This window comes from Littorina saxatilis, linkage group LG1, assembly GCF_037325665.1.
Source record: "Littorina saxatilis isolate snail1 linkage group LG1, US_GU_Lsax_2.0, whole genome shotgun sequence".
NCBI classification, from domain to species: Eukaryota; Metazoa; Mollusca; class Gastropoda; order Littorinimorpha; family Littorinidae; genus Littorina; species Littorina saxatilis.
Genome location: NC_090245.1, coordinates 8,649,961 through 8,669,960, shown reverse-complemented (window position 1 = coordinate 8,669,960; position 20,000 = coordinate 8,649,961). Strand labels below are relative to the sequence as shown.

Genomic DNA, 20,000 nt, shown 5'->3' with positions numbered 1-20,000 from the left:
TCTCCTGCAGGGACTCGGCGTTGCGCTTCTTCAGCAGCTGCATGAGGAGTCGCTCTGCCCCGCGCTCCAGGACGTCCTGCTGCACGTGCGAGTTGTTGGCCGCCAGTCTGTGTATGGCCTCTACTGCACTCTCCTGGATCTTCTTGTTGCGCGCCTGGAACAGATCAAGTAGTTGGAGATTGTATGAATAATTATGGCAAAATACGGGGCTATTGGTTGAGGCAAGAATAATATGAAGAAATTTTTTTTTTTTAAGATAATGGCGGTTAGTTATCCCACCTTGGTCTTTTTCTTGCGCGTCTGCAATGGGGAATTTGTGGAGAATGTGGAAATAGGGATTAGTTGACACAGCAAAGAAGAAGAAGACGTATTACCTATATGGTATGTACAGCATCTGTTGTAGTTTCAGAACGTCTGTCGTCGACAGTTCGGTAGAAATCTTGAGAAAGATTTAAACCTCTCCTGGCAGTGAAAAACCATCCCCGGTAACTAACATGAGAACAATCATTGAGCATAACCTTGGATTGGATTGGATTGGATTGGATTGGATTGGATAAGATTTACAGTCCAGTGAGGTTACCCTCATGGAAATTCGGGCTGCTTTCTCCCCGGGGAAAGCGAGCTGCCATACATACGGCGCTATCCATAATTTTTTTTTCCTGCATGCGTGTATTCATGTTTCCTGAGACTTAATGCCGTGTGAGATGGAATTTTTTTTTACTTTATTCCAAGTCCCACGGGTATTTGATGGACATTTTTATCTATGCCTATACAATTTTGCCAGGAAAGACCCTTTTGTCAATCGTGGGATCTTTAACGTGCACACCCCAATGTAGTGTACACGAAGGGACCTCGGTTTTTCGTCTCATCCGAAAGACTAGCACTTGAACCCACCACCTAGGTTAGGAAAGGGGGGAGAAAATTGCGGCCTGACCCAGGCCTGAACACGCAACCTCTCGCTTCCGAGCGCAAGTGCGTTACCACTCGGCCACCCAGTCCAGGTGCGTTGTGGGTTTAGTTAGCGTGTACTCACATGTTTTTATCAACACAATTCGGAAAGACCAGCTAGAACTCACCTGATTGAGAATGACGTTGACGATGTGCTGGGTGATCCCCTCATCTACGAAGGCGTTCTGGTTGTCACGTGACTCCTCGGCCACGTTCGACACTGTCTCGGTGAGAGCCATCAGCAGGTCAGGGTGACCCGTTGCAGTCTCGAACAACCCAACAATGCTGCCAATACAGCCTGCAACAACGGAGGAATCATTTTATTAGTCGGGAAAACATACGACCTGTGATATAGTGGATCGAATTCCTTTTTAAAGAACTCCAAAGATCTGAAAAAAATAAGTCTTAAAATGGAGGGGATCTTCAAAAATGTACAGAGGTTATGAACAGAACATCTTGAATATCAAGGTCTCAAAAAGGGGCCAAATCTTAAATCAGGGGGTATGAAAGTCCATTGTATAAGCATTATGACTTGTTTTTTCAAGTGAAAGTCTAAGTTTTGTTAATATGCTTCAGCTAACATATCTCTCTCCCCCTCTCTCTATCTCCCCTCTCTATATCCGCTCTCTTTCTCTTTCACTTTGCCTGTCTACATCTCTTTCTCAATCTTTCCTTCTCTCACTCTCTTCCCTTCTCTTTCTCACTCCCTCTCTCCCCGCCCCCCTCCCCGCCTCCCCCTCTCCCTCCCCCTCCTATGCCCAAAATGGAAAAATAAACCCACAACGCACCTGGAGTGGTGCCCACTGTGTTCCGCTGCTTGGTCCCAGCGGCAGCGATGTTGCCTATGGCCTGGACGGTCGGGGTTTGAACCTCTGGGTCGTGTATAGTCTGCAGCACTTTGTGGAGGGCGGGGATGGCTCCGTTCTGCATCAGCATTTCAGAGTAGTCTGCGCACGTCGCCAGCTCTCTCACGGCCTGAAAAATCAAACAGCCAGTTTACATACCTCATAACCCCCATTTTTGTTAGACCCCCCCCCCCCCCCCTCCGTTTTAATACCACCGCCTTCTTTTAGATCATAGTTTCACAGATTCAGTTTTGGTTAATGACGTCAGCAAATTTAGCTCCAGTTTTAGGCTCCCACCCTTTTAAGATCTCTTTCTTTCAACAACGACAAGAGAGCAATACGCAGTCTTGACTCGCCACGATGGCGTTTGGGTGTCCAATCTAATTTGTCTTATTACACCCCCGGTATAGGGGTGTGTATCGGTTTCGGTCGATGTGTTTGTTTGTTTGTTTGTTTGTTTGTTTGTTTGTTTGTGTGTTTGTGTTCGCATATAGATCTCAAGAATGAACGGACCGATCGTCACCAAACTTGGTGAACAGGTTCTATACATTCCTGAGACGGTCCTTACAAAAATTGGGACCAGTCAAACACACGGTTAGGGAGTTATTGGTCGATTAAAATTATACAAGGACTTATAGAGGGACATCTTAATGGTCAAAGGGAAATAACCATTCTCACTCAGTCACTGCCACCAACTGAGAAGGTTATTTCCCTTTGACGGGGGTGTTTTTCCTACCTCGGAGGAATTTCTTGTTTTCATTTTATTTTCATTGTCATTACTTTATTGTCCCATCGCTGGGAAATTCGGGTCGCTTTCTCCCAGTGGAAAGCTAGCAGCAACAGAGTAGCGCTACCCAGGTGTGTGTGTGTGTGTGTGTGTGTTTAGGTGTAATCAGCCACCTGCACTTTGTAGAATGACAGAGATCATTTACCAGACACAGTGGTGACACGGGGGTGGAACATGGATACCGACTCTGAGTCTGCGCTACATTAAAATCCTCAATACCCACCGTAGCGGAGAGCTGGACGACGAAGTTGTCCTGAGACTTGAGGAGCTTGACCAGGGCCGGGATGCCGCCGCTGCTGACCAGCTGTTCCTGCACCTCGGGCCTCTGGACCACGTTCAGCAGGAGCTGCAGGGCCGGCACCTTGCAGTCGTCCGCCACGGTCGACTTGGCCACCTTACTCAGCACGGGCACCCCGCCTGAACAAATGCGACACAAACTTTGTTAACAACCAAGAAGGAATACAAAAAGAAAAGCAACGTTTACGCGTGGACCTTAAGGCTGTCCTTCATTCAGACCGATGTTGACTTCGCGAAGCCTTTTACAGCGAAGCCTTTTACAGCGAAGCCTTTTACAGCGAAGCCTTTTACAGCGAAGCCTCCGTGCAGCGAGTTTGTAAAGTAGACTTCGCAAAATCGATTTCAAAGCCAAATTCCTGACCCTTTCTATTTTATTAAGTTCGTCACATCGTCCGTCAGTTGTTCTTATTCACCCCAGCTGGGGTTGGTGCCTTCACTGGAGAGGTCAGTGAGGTTCTTGATCTTACTCATCGTTCTGATAAAAGGGTTCCCAGTTTGGGTTGATGCCTTCACTGGAGAGGTCAGTGAGGTTCTTGATCTTACTCCCCGTTCTGATAAAAGGGTTCCCAGTTTGGGTCGATGCCTTCACTGGAGAGGTCAATGAGGTTCTTGATCTTACTCATCGTTCTGATAAAAGGGTTCCCAGTTTGGGTTGGTGCCTTCACTGGAGAGGTCAGTGAGGTTCTTGATCTTACTCACCGTTCTGATAAAAGGGTTCCCAGTTTGGGTTGATGCCTTCACTGGAGAGGTCAGTGAGGTTCTTGATCTTACTCACCGTTCTGATAAAAGGGTTCCCAGTTTGGGTTGATGCCTTCACTGGAGAGGTCAGTGAGGTTCCTGATCTTACTCACCGTTCTGATAAAAGGGTTCCCAGTTTGGGTTGGTGCCTTCACTGGAGAGGTCAGTGAGGTTCTTGATCTTACTCCCCGTTCTGATAAAAGGGTTCCCAGTTTGGGTCGATGCCTTCACTGGAGAGGTCAGTGAGGTTCCTGATCTTACTCACCGTTCTGATAAAAGGGTTCCCAGTTTGGGTTGATGCCTTCACTGGAGAGGTCAATGAGGTTCTTGATCTTACTCACCGTTCTGATAAAAGGGTTCCCAGTTTGGGTTGATGCCTTCACTGGAGAGGTCAGTGAGGTTCTTGATCTTACTCACCGTTCTGATAAAAGGGTTCCCAGTTTGGGTTGGTGCCTTCACTGGAGAGGTCAGTGAGGTTCTTGATCTTACTCACCGTTCTGATAAAAGGGTTCCCAGTTTGGGTTGGTGCCTTCACTGGAGAGGTCAGTGAGGTTCTTGATCTTACTCACCGTTCTGATAAAAGGGTTCCCAGTTTGGGTTGATGCCATCACTGGAGAGGTCAGTGAGGTTCTTGATCTTACTCACCGTTCTGATAAAAGGGTTCCCAGTTTGGGTTGATGCCTTCACTGGAGAGGTCAGTGAGGTTCTTGATCTTACTCACCGTTCTGATAAAAGGGTTCCCAGTTTGGGTTGGTGCCTTCACTGGAGAGGTCAGTGAGGTTCTTGATCTTACTCACCGTTCTGATAAAAGGGTTCCCAGTTTGGGTTGGTGCCTTCACTGGAGAGGTCAGTGAGGTTCTTGATCTTACTCCCCGTTCTGATAAAAGGGTTCCCAGTTTGGGTTGGTGCCTTCACTGGAGAGGTCAGTGAGGTTCTTGATCTTACTCACCGTTCTGATAAAAGGGTTCCCAGTTTGGGTTGATGCCTTCACTGGAGGGGTCGGTGAGGTTCCTAAGACACGTGCCGGCAGACGACACCTCCTCCTCCATGTCGGAGCCGAGCATCTTGAGCAGGTTCTTCCACACGGGCAGCGCCTCCAGCTCGAGCGAGAGGAAGTACTCCAGCATCGTCACGTACTGCTTGATGGCGCAGATCTCCACCGCCCCATGGTTCTGGGAGTTCATCACGCCCACCTGGGGAAGAAACAGATGGATGATGACAGGCATTCTATCAAGACTGAAGTGTCAAGCCAGTATAACGCAGTAGCGGAGAGCACTTAATTAAAATGATGCCGCGCTTTTCTTTATTCTTGTTAACGTTCTGAGCTTGTTTTTCATCCAAACATAACATATCTACTGTTTTTGGAATCAGGAAATTATAAGGAATAAGATGAAATTATTTTTCGATCCATTACTCAAACGTTAATTTTAATTAGAAATTTGAGATATTTAATGACCATGCAAAGTCATAAATGACTTTTTAAGCTCCCAAGCTGAAATGCAAGCCCATAGTCCGGGCTTCGTCGAAGAGTGCTAGCCAAAATTTCAATCAAATTGATCCAAGAATGAAAGCGTAACAGTGCCGCCTCATTTTTCACAAAAAGCCGGATATTACGTCATCAAAGACATCTATCCTCTGCATAAAAAGCTTTTTGGTGACCTTGCGGCTCTAGAGGACGTCAGAACAAGCAAACCAGGAAGAAGGAAGAAGAAGATACTCCCAGAATCAGACATTACGTTAACCATAGACCTATATTAGGTCCCTGCGTTAACTTAGCATATAATTGTAAGCAGATTTATAAGAAGTTATAAGGACCCCCAAAAACAAGAATGACAGATAACTGTATGGATGCTACACAGATGCAACATATAGTTGTCGACCAGGGCCGAGGGGCAAGAGAAAGTGACCAACCGGGTGGGAGTCAGCCGCGATTTCGGATTGGTTGAAATTGAGCTTTGTTGCATGTGATTTTAACGAATCAGACCCCGCGGCGGTTTGTTCTCAACCGTTTGAGTCTCACCCACTTTTGCTTCGTGCACCACAGCCCTGGACATCTATTCTCCCCGAAGAAGAAGAACCGGAAAAAGTCATATCTTACCGTGGCTCCCAGGCCGATGAGGCAAGCCACAGTTTCTTGGATGCCAGACGACACCGCCAGCAGGAAGGGCGTGCTGGACAGATCATCCTGTGTCTGCAGCTCCAGCGAGTCGGGGTCGTTCTCCACGAACCTCTCCAACGACTTGATGTAGCCGCGGAATGCGCAATGGTGGATGTGGCTCCATCCCGTTTCGTCTGGTTCATTCATGGTGCAAGTTTGGTTCGTCCACCACCTGAGGGTTTGGTCCTGTTATCAGCTGAAAATTGAGGAATAACACGAACCGCTGTTAGTTGATATGAAAGAGAGAGATGGAGAGAGAGAGAGAGAGAGAGAGAGAGAGAGAGAGAGAGAGAGAGAGAGTGACAGAGAGAGAGAGTGAGAGTGAGAGAGAGAGAGAGAGAGAGAGAGAGAGAGAGAGAGAGAGAGAGAGAGAGAGAGAGAAAAGTAACACAAGCATGTTTTGTTTGTTTAAATATTGAATACAAATTGAAAACGACAACAACAATAAGATTTAGGCAACGTGCTCAGTCGGTATCAGCGCCTGTCCTCCGCATCGTACGAATGCATGTATAGCAACGTTAAACTCAAACATTTGAGGACCCCCGACCAACCCCCCCCCCCCCCCTCAAAAAATAAAACATAAACAAAACACACACGAAAGAACACACACACAAAAAACTCTCGAATAAAGTAACAAACCCACAGACAGGTGCGGATAGTTCTTTGACAAGTACTGTATCCTCGCTTGCCCTGTGGGCGGACCTGTATTATTGATGTGACAGGGGAGGCTACCGCTCCTTTCACAGCAGACTCTGCACCCGAGTTGTTGGCCTTTAAAGTCAACACCCGTGGTTTGTGGAGGGTCGGGACTCGGCATGATATGTTCAGGTAATGGCATAATATGACCACTGAACATGTTCGTGCTGTTCCCATTCTGCGAACTTGGGATGGACAGTGGTCCCCCGGTTCGGAACTTCGGGACGAAGTTCATTTCAAACGGGGGCGATTGTGACAGGGGAGGCTACCGCTCCTTTCACAGCAGACTCTGCACCCGAGTTGTTGGCCTTTAAAGTCAACATCCGTGGTTTGTGGAAATCTGTTTGTGATGGGGTCTGGTAGTTTCCGATTGTCTGTATGTTCATGGAAACCTTCGGGTTTGCATAACAGTTTTTATAGGGCTAAGAAATTAGCCCTAATATTTTCAAACCTGTTTGATTGCACTTCGCTTCCCGAGGTGATCGTAGTGTTTCGGCACTCGGTTACATTGACAAGGACAGCTTGCCCTGTGGGCGGACCTGTATTATTGACAAGGACAGCTTGCCCTGTGGGCGGACCTGTATTATTGACAAGGACAGCTTGCCCTGTGGGGGGACCTGTATTATTGACAAGGACAGCTTGCCCTGTGGGGGGACCTGTATTATTGACAAGGACAGCTTGCCCTGTGGGGGGACCTGTCTTATTGACAAGGCCAGCTGGTCTGGGAACAGGCAGAGCGCGAAACAACCCCAATAAACCAATAATTACCTCGTGCATGACTAATCACACTCATTACACCACATAACTCCAGGTCAAGCCCATGCCATTCCATATTCTAGTTTATGATATGTGTATACTTGCTGTTAGCATACATGTACTAACCAATCTAATGTTTAGTTTGTTGTAATCATACAGAAAAGATGTGAGACTGCGGTGAAGTCGCCCGTCGACAAAAACAAACCTGTGCTACAAAAGAAACAAAAACTCTTTGCTAGCTGAGACCCCCCCCCCCCCTCCTCCATCTTTTCATAGCGATCTTTTCACGATGGATGTGTTAAGAACCAATCACAGATGATGGTCGTACATTCCATGAAGCTTCGTCTCAGACATTGAAACCCCCCCCCCCCCCCCCCGATCCCCATAAACGCTCACGTACACACACACACACACACACACAGAGCGGACATACACACACCCAGCGGACAAACAAACACACACACACACACACATGTGACACACACACACACACACACACACATGTGACACACACACACACATCACACATATCACACACACACACACACACACACACACACACACACACACACACACACACACACACAAGCGGAAACAAACAAAAACCTTCCCCTAAAAAATGTCAACCCAAAAAATGAATCCAACCAACAACCCAACCAACTAAACAAACAAAGTAACGATGCACTGTCTCAGTTACAGTACAGCAAGGTCAGTCGCACACACAGGGAGTCTCGCACCATTATCATATATTCTATTCGAGGAACAGTAAGCCCCAACTACCGACCAAGCTGAGACGCTCTCAACTTCAGGCGTCAAGGAGATACGTGTTTCCTCCAAATGGCTCTTGACAACCAACCTCCGGATTATCTCCCCCGTCAGACGCAGTGTGGTCTTGACAACGAGGGCGGATTATCTGCCCCTTTTTGACAGCTTGATAACGATTGATAACCGTTCGATCGGCGCCTGTGTCTGATCTGCTTTTGGCTCACTTGCGGAAGAGACGATGTTGAGATTGTATGTAAATAGCATGGAGGTGTGTGTGTGTGTATGTGTGTGTGTGTGTGTGTGGGTGTGTGTGTTTGTTCGTGTGTTTGTGTGTGTGTGTGTGTGTGTGTGTGTATGTATGTGTGTGTGTTTGTTCGTGTGTTTGTGTGTGTGTGTGTGTGCGTGTGTGTGTGCGCTTTTGTATGTGTGTGTGGGTTAGTATGCAGGGCCGGACTACCGGGGTGGGGGGGGGGGTGGGGGGGTGGGGGGGTGGGGGGGTTGCGCAACCCCCCCTAGCCTAAACATGTACCTCACTTATTTAAAACATTTTTTATTATTGTTTATTTTATGCCGTTTCATGCAAGGAGCGACCATTTTCCTATCTCAGAATATGACCTACCCATCAGCTCTGCCCCTTGACCCCGCCAGGGGGAACATCCCCCTGGACCACCACTGGCAACCCCCCCTCCCTCCTCTTAGCCTAGTCCGGCCCTGGTATGTCTATGTGTATGTGTGTCTTCTATATCTATCTATGTGTGTGTGTGTGTGTGTGTGTGTGTGTGTGTGTGTGTGTGTGTGTGTGTGTGTGTGTGTGTGTGTGTGTGTGTGTGTGTGTGTGCCAAATCCTCTGTGAAGTAGACTTTTGATCTTCAACTTGGGGCGAATGTGTCCTCCCTGAGGGAAATTACATCTTACATGAAGTAAACACAAAGTTCGGCGTATCAAAACTGAAGACAGGATCCTTCTAATCATGGAATCTTGCCCGTGGTACAAAACTCGGTTATAAATAAATGCGAAGATGCCCTTTTGCAGAGGTTGTGCGTGCGCTTGCGCTTGTGTGTGTGTGTGTGTGTGTGTGTGTGTGTAACAAGAGGGGAAAATAATGTCTGGAAAAAAAGTTCTGTTCACATTCCAGCATGAAGACAGATACATCTTGGCATTTTTTGGGTGCAATTTTTACGTACTGAGCAGATTGCTAAATAGTGAACAAACTGCAGTTCCGGGTTCTGGTGCTATTTGAACTGATTTTGAAATAATTGAGATAATTGCATCCGGACTATATCTTTAATCTAGATCCGTAGTATTCCGTTGAGAGACACCAAAGTCCGTTGTCGTTGAAATTTATTACTATTTTTTTTCTCAGTATCGTGTACCTGCTATCTCAAACAAACTAGCATTGTATAGTGCTTGCACTGACGTTTTCCTCACATTTACACCCCCTTCCCTAGTTCCACCAACGTTATTGATTGGAACAAACTAGCATTTCATCGCGTCTGTAATGATTCTCTCGATAGCCTATTTTCTCTAGTTTGGCCAGCTTATTGTTTAGAACAGACCAGCGTTTCTAATAAGTGTTTGCACTTACTTTTCCCTCAAATGTAATCCCTTTCTCTAGTTTGGCCAGCTAACAAACTAGCATTTTATAGTGTTTGAACTTACTTTTCCCTCACATTTTCACCACCTTTTCCAGTTTCATCAATGTATTATCTGAAACACACTAACATTTCATAGCGTGTGCACTGACATACTCTCTCGATACTTTCGCTGTTGACATACCTTTTATTCCCACGTGCCACTGCCCAGAGAAAAATAAAACTCGTATCGATCGGCCGGTATAGGGAGGGGGAGCTAAATATTGAAGAAAAGGAGTCTCCTTCGGCCAGATTTATAGCCCTTTGTTGTGGTGTCGCCCCACAAAACCAATTCCTTCCTGACTGAGCGACAACATGCAATTTGTTGGGTGTGCCAGTCACTTTTTAGAGTGGCATTTGCAGGGTTTGGCCGCTGCTCTGGCTAGGCTTTTCTTCACCCAATCTTGAATGAGCTGAAACACGAACAGAACAAAATTGGGGAATCTTGACCTGCGAGTATAACTTTAACTTGCTGAAAGCCACACGGTAGCGAATCCTACGGTTGTCTAAATCGTGTAATCAGTCAAAGCTGAAAGGGAGGGGATGTCTATGCAAGGAGGGAGGGAGAGAGAGGAGGAGGATGGAGGGAGAGAAAGGGAGAGAAAGAGAGAGAGAGAGGGAGAGATGGGGACGAGAGAGAGAGCGAAGATGAGAAGGGGGAGAGAGAGAATGTGAGAGAAAGGGCGAGAGAGAGAGAGAGAGAGAGAGAGAGAGAGAGAGAGAGAGAGAGGGTGAGAAAAAGGGAGATAAAGAGAGCGAGAGCGAGGAAGAGAGAGACAGAGCTTAAAAGAGAGAGAGAGAGAGAGAGAGAGAGAGAGAGAGAGAGGGGGGGGGGAATGCCGAAGAAGGTGGTAAAGGGACAGAGAGAGAAGGGGGAGGAGATAAAAAAAATGGAGATAAAAAAAGAGCGAGAGAGAGAGAGAGAGAGCGAGAGAGAGAGCGAGAGAGAGAGAGAGAGAGAGAGAGAGAGAGAGAGAGAGAGAGATAGAGAGAATCAGAATCAGAATGGTTTAATTCTTCAGGCAATATGCCCATTGCAAGTTGGGCTGGATTTGGGGAAGGGTATTCGAACACTCAAATATCGAAACCGAAGCCGATAGTGCATTTACACAAAGTTGCATGAATAAGAGTGTCCGAGAGAGAGAGAGAGAGAGAGAGAGAGAGAGAGAGAGAGAGAGAGAGAGAGAGAGAGAGAGAGAGAGAGAGAGAGAGAGAGAGAGATGGGGGCGAGAGAGAGTTCTTTCATAGTACGAACTGCCATTCACGTTCAACATATCTCGCAGTTTACAAGTCTATCGAGTGCAGAATAGAGTGTATAAAGAGCTACATGGTTGTATGAGCGCACCTGAAAACAGTGTCAGCTTTAGTGAGCAGAAGACAATCATCAAGGCATTGATGAGGCCAAGGACAAACAGAGATGACTACCACACAATGTCCAGAGAGCAGCAAGTCAACCTCATCAGGCTGCGTACTGGCCACAACAGGCTCAATGCTCACATGAACCGAAAGTTCAAGCTGGCGCCATCACCAACCTGTGCCTGCGGTCAAGAGGACCAAACAGCGGAACACATCTTACAGCGATGTCCCTTACTAGATGAGGAACGAAAAGAAGTGTGGCCGTCACCAACTCCCTTGCAGACCAAACTATACGGCAGTCGACAGGAGTTGGAGAAAACGACAACATTTATCACCAGTGCTGGACTGATTGTGTAACCTCTGCGAACGCCAAGAAGAAGAAGAAGAAGTATGAGCGCAGCGGTTTTCCGCTTCCAGACCCAGACGACTTTTAAATGGAAAGGGAGAGAAGAATAGGAACACGGCGGTGCCATGAAATGAATGTATTCTTTTGAAACCAAACCAACACACTACTTATTTCCATAAGCGCCTTTTTGGACCAGACGCAAACACCTTGAACCGCACGAAATACACGTACGCTTTTGTGGGCTATTTTTTCTCCTTCAGCAACAATAAAGTCTTATTACTACTACTACGACGACGACGACAACTCGACGACGACCACCACCACTACTACTGCCGCCATCACCGACATCAATACTGCTACAGATGCAGTACTACTATGCCTATCTGCTACTGCCACTACTCTCTCGATCTCCATTTCTCTCTATCAGTCTCTTGATCGGTTTACCTGTCTGTCAATCTGCCTGCCTACCTTGTCTGTCTATCTCTCCTTCCCTCCCTCTCCTCTCTCTCTATCTCCACCCTCCCCTCTCTCGTTTTATCTCCCTCCCTCTCCTCTCGCTCCCCCTCTCTCTCCCTCCCCCCCTCTCTCTATCTCTCTCTCTCCCTCTCGCTCTCCCCCCTCTCTCTCTCTGTCTCTCTCTCCCTCTCGCTCTCCCCCCTCTCTCTCTGTCTCTCTCTCCCTCTCGCTCTCCCCCCCTCTCTCTCCCTCCCCCCCCCCCCCTCTCTCTCTCTCTCTCTCTCTCTCTCTCAGGCTGTGATATGGACACATTTACGTACAAGCCATGACAGGGCTTCGACAAGAATGGTCTTTAAATAATCTGCTTTAAAAAAGCGTCTCTTGTTACACAATAGAACTGTGTAACATTGCAGAAGTCACTTCTGGATAGTTGGAAAGAAGGGTCTTTTAACGAACGGACAAGTTTATTGAACTGTCTGCAATGACGGTACAAAGCGTTCGCTACAAGCTTGGGGGTCCTCTTGTGTGTGTGCATGAGGTGCTGACTTCATTGTCAGATTGTTATTACCCTGCCTGGTAATATTGGCCGTCCTTTGCCCGTAATGCACTCTCATTAGGCCAAAAAAAAAATAGGTGTGGTTACGGTAACATAGCCACAAAAAAATAGGGTAGGAAGGTAGGCAATCACTTCTTTTTTTTTTTACTTTTTTTTCTAATGTGTACAAATAAACCTACTTGACAGGAAAATAAGTGTGCGACTCGGGCGATTTCGCTTTCATTGCGTTTTCTGCACTCGTTTTTTTTTTGGGTTTTTTGTTTTGTTGTTGTTGACAAATGCAATAAAAAGTTATAGGGTCGGCCCCTAAAAATAGGGTAGGTCGGGTTACCGTAACCACACCTATTTTTTTTTTTAGGCCTTAGTATTACCGTCCAGCATGGCGCCGGTGTAACGTGAGAAAATTACTCCTACGAGACTTTTACTCCGGAGTAAAAATGTCGTACTAAAATTGTACTCCCTTTACGAAAAAAACTTACAACGACAGGTGTGTTCCGAGTCAACATTTCGGTCGAAAATGTTACTCCCCTGACGAATAAATAACGAATAAATTATTCCACCCTAACACGAGCAATTTACTGCCTACTCCAGGTGAACGACATTTTGACTCCATTGTCCCCTGTTAGTCTAGGTGGTTGAAGGGGTGGAGGGAGGGTAGCGCGACATTCGTTTGCGCGAGATCACATATTGGCATTATCCCATTTTCGCGTACGAGATTTTTACTGGAAGTAGAACAAATGGGGAGTAAAAATGTTGTGGAGGGAGTAATTTGTGTGTGCCTTGGGGAGTTCTTTTCTCGTACGAGGTGTACTCGGAGTAAGAATTTCGTACGAAATTTTTACTCCGGAGTAAATTTTTCGTGGAGTAAAAATGTCGTGTTACACCTGTGCCACTACAATGTATGTTGTGAAAATACACTTGGCTGGCAGCAGTATTTGTACGCGCCGGGTGTAGAAAGAACGAATTAACTCTCGTCAAAATTCGGAAAAGAGATACAACTTTCTGTCTAGTAAACAGCCTGCCACTATATTGGAGACTGGATTATATACTAGGTTGCGGTGTTACGCTATACATGACAAGTATAAAAGTCATGAATGTCAGTATTCGTTTTCTTATAGGATTTTCAGTTTTTTCTGTTCCACGTGGGTTTTTTCCTTCTCTGTTATGGTAACGTTAACCAAAAAACTCTAGGAAGATGTGTGTGAGTGCAGATCTTTGCGATGAGACCGAGACCGTTTATTGTCAAACCAGTTATATGACTAGAAAGGTCATGCATATCCCTCCCATATAAAGCTAACAGATTGATGTTACGTATAGTGTCTATACAGTGACACCTACAACACAGACACCCCAAAAAATCAAATTCACAGAAGATGGGTTCCACCAAACAAGCCATACAGACGGGAAGTTCCAAGGTAAAATGTCAATGGCTTCGGAGATGGCTTTGCACTGATTGATTCCAATGAAACCAAAGCTCCCAATTCAACAAGAAGACGTCCCACAAAAGGAAGCAGAGCGAAATCAAGATCTCGACAAACAGCCCCTGTGTTGACACAGTCGACAAGTCAATTTGGATCCTGTGGCGTGATCGCATTGATCTCGCTGCTGGAATCTATGAGAAGTGCTTGGCGAAATAACTCGAGTGTCTTCCATAACTGGCACGAGGCCGCATTTCTCTCACAGGCATAATTATGCCTACCTCAGACAGGTCTGTATCGGTGACAGCATCAGTGCTTTCTCCAACCCCCCCCCCCCCCCCTCCCAATCGATCAGCGTCAACAGAAAATCAGTGCTAGCTGCCTCCGTCACTCTGACCTAAACTATCAGTATTAAGACAACACCAGAGCCCCCCCCCCCCCCCCCCCCCCCCCTTAGCATCGGTGTTAAGGCATCAGTGTTGGACTCTCTGTGGTGTTGCCTTATTCATCCCCCCACCCCACCCCAAAAGATTACTGTAAAAGACAATACCTTGCCCACCTCCACCCCCCACCCCCCATCACCCCCCGAAACGATCAATTAAGACATCGACAGTGTTGCTGATGAGATGAAGTTTGCAGTTTGTTGTCTGTGCCCTTGCCTTCCTACTCCCCTTGCGAAGCCTCAAGTATAACCATTTAGAATTGTTTTGAATTGTCAGTGTGGCAAATGGTGTAGCATTTATGCTTTTTCGTGTATGAAAATATACTTTAACATTTTGTTAGTGTACCAATTAACAACAACTAAATAGCCATACAGACGGGAAGATCTAAGGTAAACAAGAAATTCCTTCGAGGTAGGAAAAACACCCCCGTTGGTCAAAGGGAAATAACCATTCTCACTGCACCCATTCTCACTGCCACCAACTGAGAAGGTTATTTCCCTTTGACCATGAATATGTTTCTCTATATAAGTCCTTGTAGAATCTTAATCCACCAATAACTCCCTAACCGTGTGTTTGACTGGTCCCAATTTTTGTAAGGACCGTCTCAGGAATGTATAGAACCTGTTCACCAAGTTTGGTGACGATCGGTCCGTTCATTCTTGAGATCTATATGCGAACACAAACACACAAACACACAAACACACAAACACACAAACAAACAAACAAACACATCGACCGAAACCTATACACACCCCTATACCGGGGGTGTAAATACCGATACGCGATGGCTTCATCGATTATTTTGCACTGATTGATTCCAATGAAACCAAAGCTCCCACAAAGGAACGTCCCACAAAAAAGGACAATACTTTTTACATTTAAACAAAGTTTATTTGGAAAGCAGGAACATAACTCCCAAGAGAGAGTGTCTGCAGTGCCACTTTTCAGTGTGGAATATCTTTCATGACCCTAATTCTGACCGCTACACGGAGTGAGAATCAGAAATGAGTACCAGGACTCGCAAGAAAGAGCAAACTCCATGTTGCATGCTTGTGATATTTGTTTGAGCGTAGCAATTTTAAGCTTAGCGTAACCAGGGAAGTCAGTTTTCTTAAAACGACGCATGCTACGCCAAAATGTAGCAGTTGGCAGGTCTGTCTCACCACTGTTATCAGGACAACACCAATGACCATTCTCAGTCTTACAGTCCCCGACACCATCAGTGTTTTGACATCAACGACAAACACACCCAAACCCCGTCGACTGTTAGAACATACATGAATAAAACATTAACTGTGTGCCTTCTGGTCAGCAACATATACCCCACGGTTGACTTCAGCGAATGAGACGGTTAATTGATCTCGCTCCAATCGTTATTTCGCGGGAGGAGGAAATGGAAAGAAAAGGGTTGGGTTGAGGATTGAATAATTCACTACTTATCTCCCTTGTACGAGTGTCTGTGTAATTGTTTTTACTGTTCCAGACTTTTAGATAGAAATCTGTGACTGCAGACGTTTTGATTTGATTCTTGTTTGGCTCTCTCTCTCTCTGTTTCTCGTTTTCTTTATTTTGATTACATATTTTCTGGACTCATCAATGATCATGGATCCCTTCTTCAGGCTGCATTCCCTATGGAAGGACCGACAGTTAGGGTGTCGGGTGACCGAGCTATTTTGCTTGTTCGATAGTTGACAATCTACAAAGGTAATTTTACGCCAATCTACACCATACCAACTACAGACCTCGCTAGCTCAAGCGCGGAAAAAATTATGCAAATGTTACCAAATATATTTGTCAAGAGAGAGAGACTATCCTGAACTTGCATATATATATTTATCTAAAATGCATAAGAGGGATCACTTCTGAACACGTGTGGTGGGCACTTTGTTGAATAACATTCGGTTTAAGATTGACGCAAGCAACATACGGCTTTAAGATTGACGCAAGCAGTAAACATACGTCCTGTGCACAGCGTTCTTAGTAATTAAGATCGCCATGGTCCTGTGCCAATATTGTAAAAGTCAATAATTATAACAATACTAGACGGTGTTCAACAACTGACCGACCAATAATCCCCTGCCCGTACCCAATGCGTCCCCCACAGTAAGGGCAACGGCTTTTTGCTTCAGATTTACGCACAACGCATTAAGATTAAAATAAATGTTGATCGAAGGGACACTGTGTATGGTTGACAAGATTTCAAGCGAGATTAGCTCCGCGCAGGCTAATCCCTCGTGGAAAGAATGGCGAGGAATTAAGGTCTGAGTAGCGCGGATTCTCGCGTACAAAAGAAAGGTAAACGTTCGCCAAGCAAGCTGGGAGTGTGTGGCCTTAATAAAGCGAGCAATTTGGTCGAGGTACAGCGAAGTATCAGTGAACCTTTCGGTAATGAAAACAGCTGAAACAGTTGGGTATATATGTTCAGATGAATCAAATAGAATGGAAATTATGTTTTAAATTAAGACATGTTTAAGCCCACATTAAGCCCACATTAAGCCCACCCACCCCCTTTTCAGACCCTGGTTTCTCTGGTGAACACAAAATAATACACACACACACACACACACACACACACACACACACCACATACACACACACCACACACACACCACACACACACACACACACCTCACACACACACACACACCACACACACACAAACACACACACACACCACACACACACACACCACACACACACACCACACACACACACCACACACACACACCACACACCACACACACACACACACACCACACACTCACACACCACACACACACACACACAAAATGTGTACTAAAATAGCAAATGAAATAATAATGGGGATACATAAATACCCGGTACCAACCGGGCAGGAACTTAAAACTTCAACATAATTATGCGGACGCAAGAATTGTTCACCTCACAGGAATCAATAACATGGCAGGATGTCGGAAGAGAGAGCCGGAAGAAATTCTAACCCAGTGTAATACATCATTACCCACAACATGTAAGATGACACATGACAATAATCGTTACGTGAGATTGTGACATGGTCCCATCGAGGGCAAACAGTATTTCTGTGTTGGAAAACGACCAGGTGTTAAGAACTGAATACATGTACATGTTTTCGCCACAATCATTTACTCCCACTGAGGGAAGGATTGAATAGATCGTCCACGCTTGAGTGACCTTGTTCAAGTTCCGGCACCGCGACAACTCAAATGCCGACCCTTACTGTCGATTTTTTCTCCTTCGTTTTCCCTTCTATAGTTCCCCGTAACGTCCGCCAAACCAAGTACGTATCATATTGCTTTTAAGAGCACGTTTATAAGCTTTGCTTGTTGTGCTCCATTTACTAATTGATTGTATGCGGCTTTGTTATATGTAATTTTGCTGAATAAAATTGCTTAAACCAACTGACTGAATGTTGAATAAAAATGACCTTGTACTTGAACGTCTACATATTCTGTGAAATTATATAGAACAATACTCCTTTTAACTATTCTATGCATTTTTTGTATCGACAAACTGAATTGACTAACTTGTACATGTATACATGTAGTAGGATTTAAAGGTAGCATACTGTCCGTGTTTTATAGACCTACTGTATGCGTGTGAACCAAGCACTGGCCGTTGATTATTAAGCACAGACAGACACACACACACACGCACGCACGCACGCGCACGCACACACACACAGATGTATGTGACTTTGCCCAGGGACCTATATTTAGATATATATAGGTCTATGCTTTGCCTTATCCTTTCTCTCTCCCTCTCTCTTTCTTTCCCTCCCTCTCTCGCTTTCTGTTTCTCTCTCCCCCTCTCAGTCTCTCCCCCTCTCTCTCCCACCTCTCTTTCTTTATCTCTCCGTCTCACTCTCCCTCACTCTTGCTGTCTCTCTCTCTCTCTTTCTGTCTCTCTTTCCCCCTCTCTCTCCCCCTTTCTCTCTCCCTCTCCCTCTCTCTCTCTCTCTCTGTTCGCTTTCGGTAGCGTTTGTTCATCAGTCTGTCCAAGTACCTGTTTCTCCTACCATACTCTTGTCTGTGCATTCCATGCGTTCTCGGCTTTTTGTCAGCGAATCACGTTCAGCCCTCACCACGCTGTAGTTTTCACTCGCCGCAGAAATCGAAGCGGGGCATTCAGGCACCAATATCGACCGACAAAATGCGCTAATCTTTATTCCATCAATCACTAAATCAATTCACACCTTGTCGAAGAAACGAGGAGAGACGTGAGACAAAATGATTCTCAATTGGGGTAGCTTGTAGCGTACTGCAAGCGGGGGTTGGTCTGCGGATGTCAGGTTGGTGGGAAAAGAACTGCACCGTGGAACCCGCCTCTTAAGACGCTGATTACATTGATAGCTTGACAACAAGACCACCAAGAAAACATTCGTCTTCTTTATTTTTTTTATCTTTTTTTTCTGTCCTTACACCTGTTCCTTGTCCCGGTGTGCTCTCACACCGCCCCGTCCCCGCACTCACTGCTCCATCCACATCTGAATTTCGGTCTGCTGCCAGACCTGTCGATTTTACCATAGACCTATATTAAATATAGGTCCCTGATTTTACAGACGTCTTCTTTATTATAATGAGTTCATTTTGGAGATTCACACACACACACACACACAAAACGTTCATGTAGCCTAACTGCTGCCTTACTAATAGTGCTTGCAAGAAGTCCTGGAATTTGTGACGTTTGGTACTTTTTCGCGTAACCCCCACAGGCTATTTTTCAATAACATGCTGATCCTTTCAAATCAGAAAAAAAAATCAAGTCTTAACTGAGGCAAATTTACAGACGTATCAGAAAATCGGAAAAAAAGGGAGGGTATTTAAAGGGTGGCAGCGGTCTTAAAAAGACGGGGTGGTTCCTCCGTGTTATGTTGACCTAAGAGCACTGGGAGCGACTGGTCAGAGCGTGCTCAATCACCCGTGAAAGGAATGATTTATTGCTTGCCAACTCCGCTGTGTTAATGTTGGGAGTTCTTGTTTTAATCGGTCAGTGCCAGAGGAGTTAGCCTCATCAGTTTCGTGGCGCGTGGTCTGTCTGTCTAGCTGTCAGTTTCGTGGCGCGTGGTCTGTCTGTCTAGCTGTCAGTTTCATGGCGCGTGGTCTGTCTGTCTAGCTGTCAGTTTCGTGGCGCGTGGTCTGTCTGTCTAGCTGTCAGTTTCGTGGCGCGTGGTCTGTCTGTCTAGCTGTCAGTTTCGTGGCGCGTGGTCTGTCTGTCTAGCTGTCAGTTTCGTGGCGCGTGGTCTGTCTGTCTAGCTGTCAGTTTCGTGGCGCGTGGTCTGTCTGTCTAGCTGTCAGTTTTGTGGCGCGTGGTCTGTCTGTCTAGCTGTCAGTTTCGTGGCCTGTCTGTCTGTCTAGCTGTCAGTTTTGTGGCGCGTGGTCTGTCTGTCTAGCTGTCAGTTTCGTGGCCTGTCTGTCTGTCTAGCTGTCAGTTTCGTGGCGCGTGGTCTGTCTGTCTAGCTGTCAGTTTCGTGGCGCGTGGTCTGTCTGTCTAGCTGTCAGTTTCGTGGCGCGTGGTCTGTCTGTCTAGCTGTCAGTTTCGTGGCGCGTGGTCTGTCTGTCTAGCTGTCAGTTTCGTGGCGCGTGGTCTGTCTGTCTAGCTGTCAGTTTCGTGGTCTGTCTGTCTAGCTGTCAGTTTCGTGGTCTGTCTGTCTAGCTGTCAGTTTCGTGGTCTGTCTGTCTAGCTGTCAGTTTCGTGGTCTGTCTGTCTAGCTGTCAGTTTCGTGGTCTGTCTGTCTAGCTGTCAGTTTCGTGGTCTGTCTGTCTAGCTGTCAGTTTAGCTGTCTGCCTGCCTTCCTCCTCATCCCC

General features: G+C 46.1%; 1 protein-coding gene across 1 annotated transcript in view; it reads right to left on the bottom strand.

Annotated features, from left to right (window-relative positions):
• Nucleotides 1–20,000, bottom strand: part of LOC138960815 (ankyrin and armadillo repeat-containing protein-like) — a 39,292-nt gene that overhangs the window by 14,739 nt on the left and 4,553 nt on the right. Inside the window, exons 2-7 of the mRNA XM_070332463.1 lie at nucleotides 5,714–5,969; nucleotides 4,565–4,808; nucleotides 2,804–2,997; nucleotides 1,737–1,923; nucleotides 1,077–1,246; nucleotides 1–154 (exon numbers count right to left, since the gene is read on the bottom strand). The exon at nucleotides 1–154 is cut by the window's left edge and continues 158 nt beyond it. Of these exons, the coding sequence (XP_070188564.1) occupies nucleotides 1–154; nucleotides 1,077–1,246; nucleotides 1,737–1,923; nucleotides 2,804–2,997; nucleotides 4,565–4,808; nucleotides 5,714–5,920 (1,156 nt within the window). The 5' untranslated portion in view covers nucleotides 5,921–5,969. The remainder of the gene's footprint in view (nucleotides 155–1,076; nucleotides 1,247–1,736; nucleotides 1,924–2,803; nucleotides 2,998–4,564; nucleotides 4,809–5,713; nucleotides 5,970–20,000) is intronic.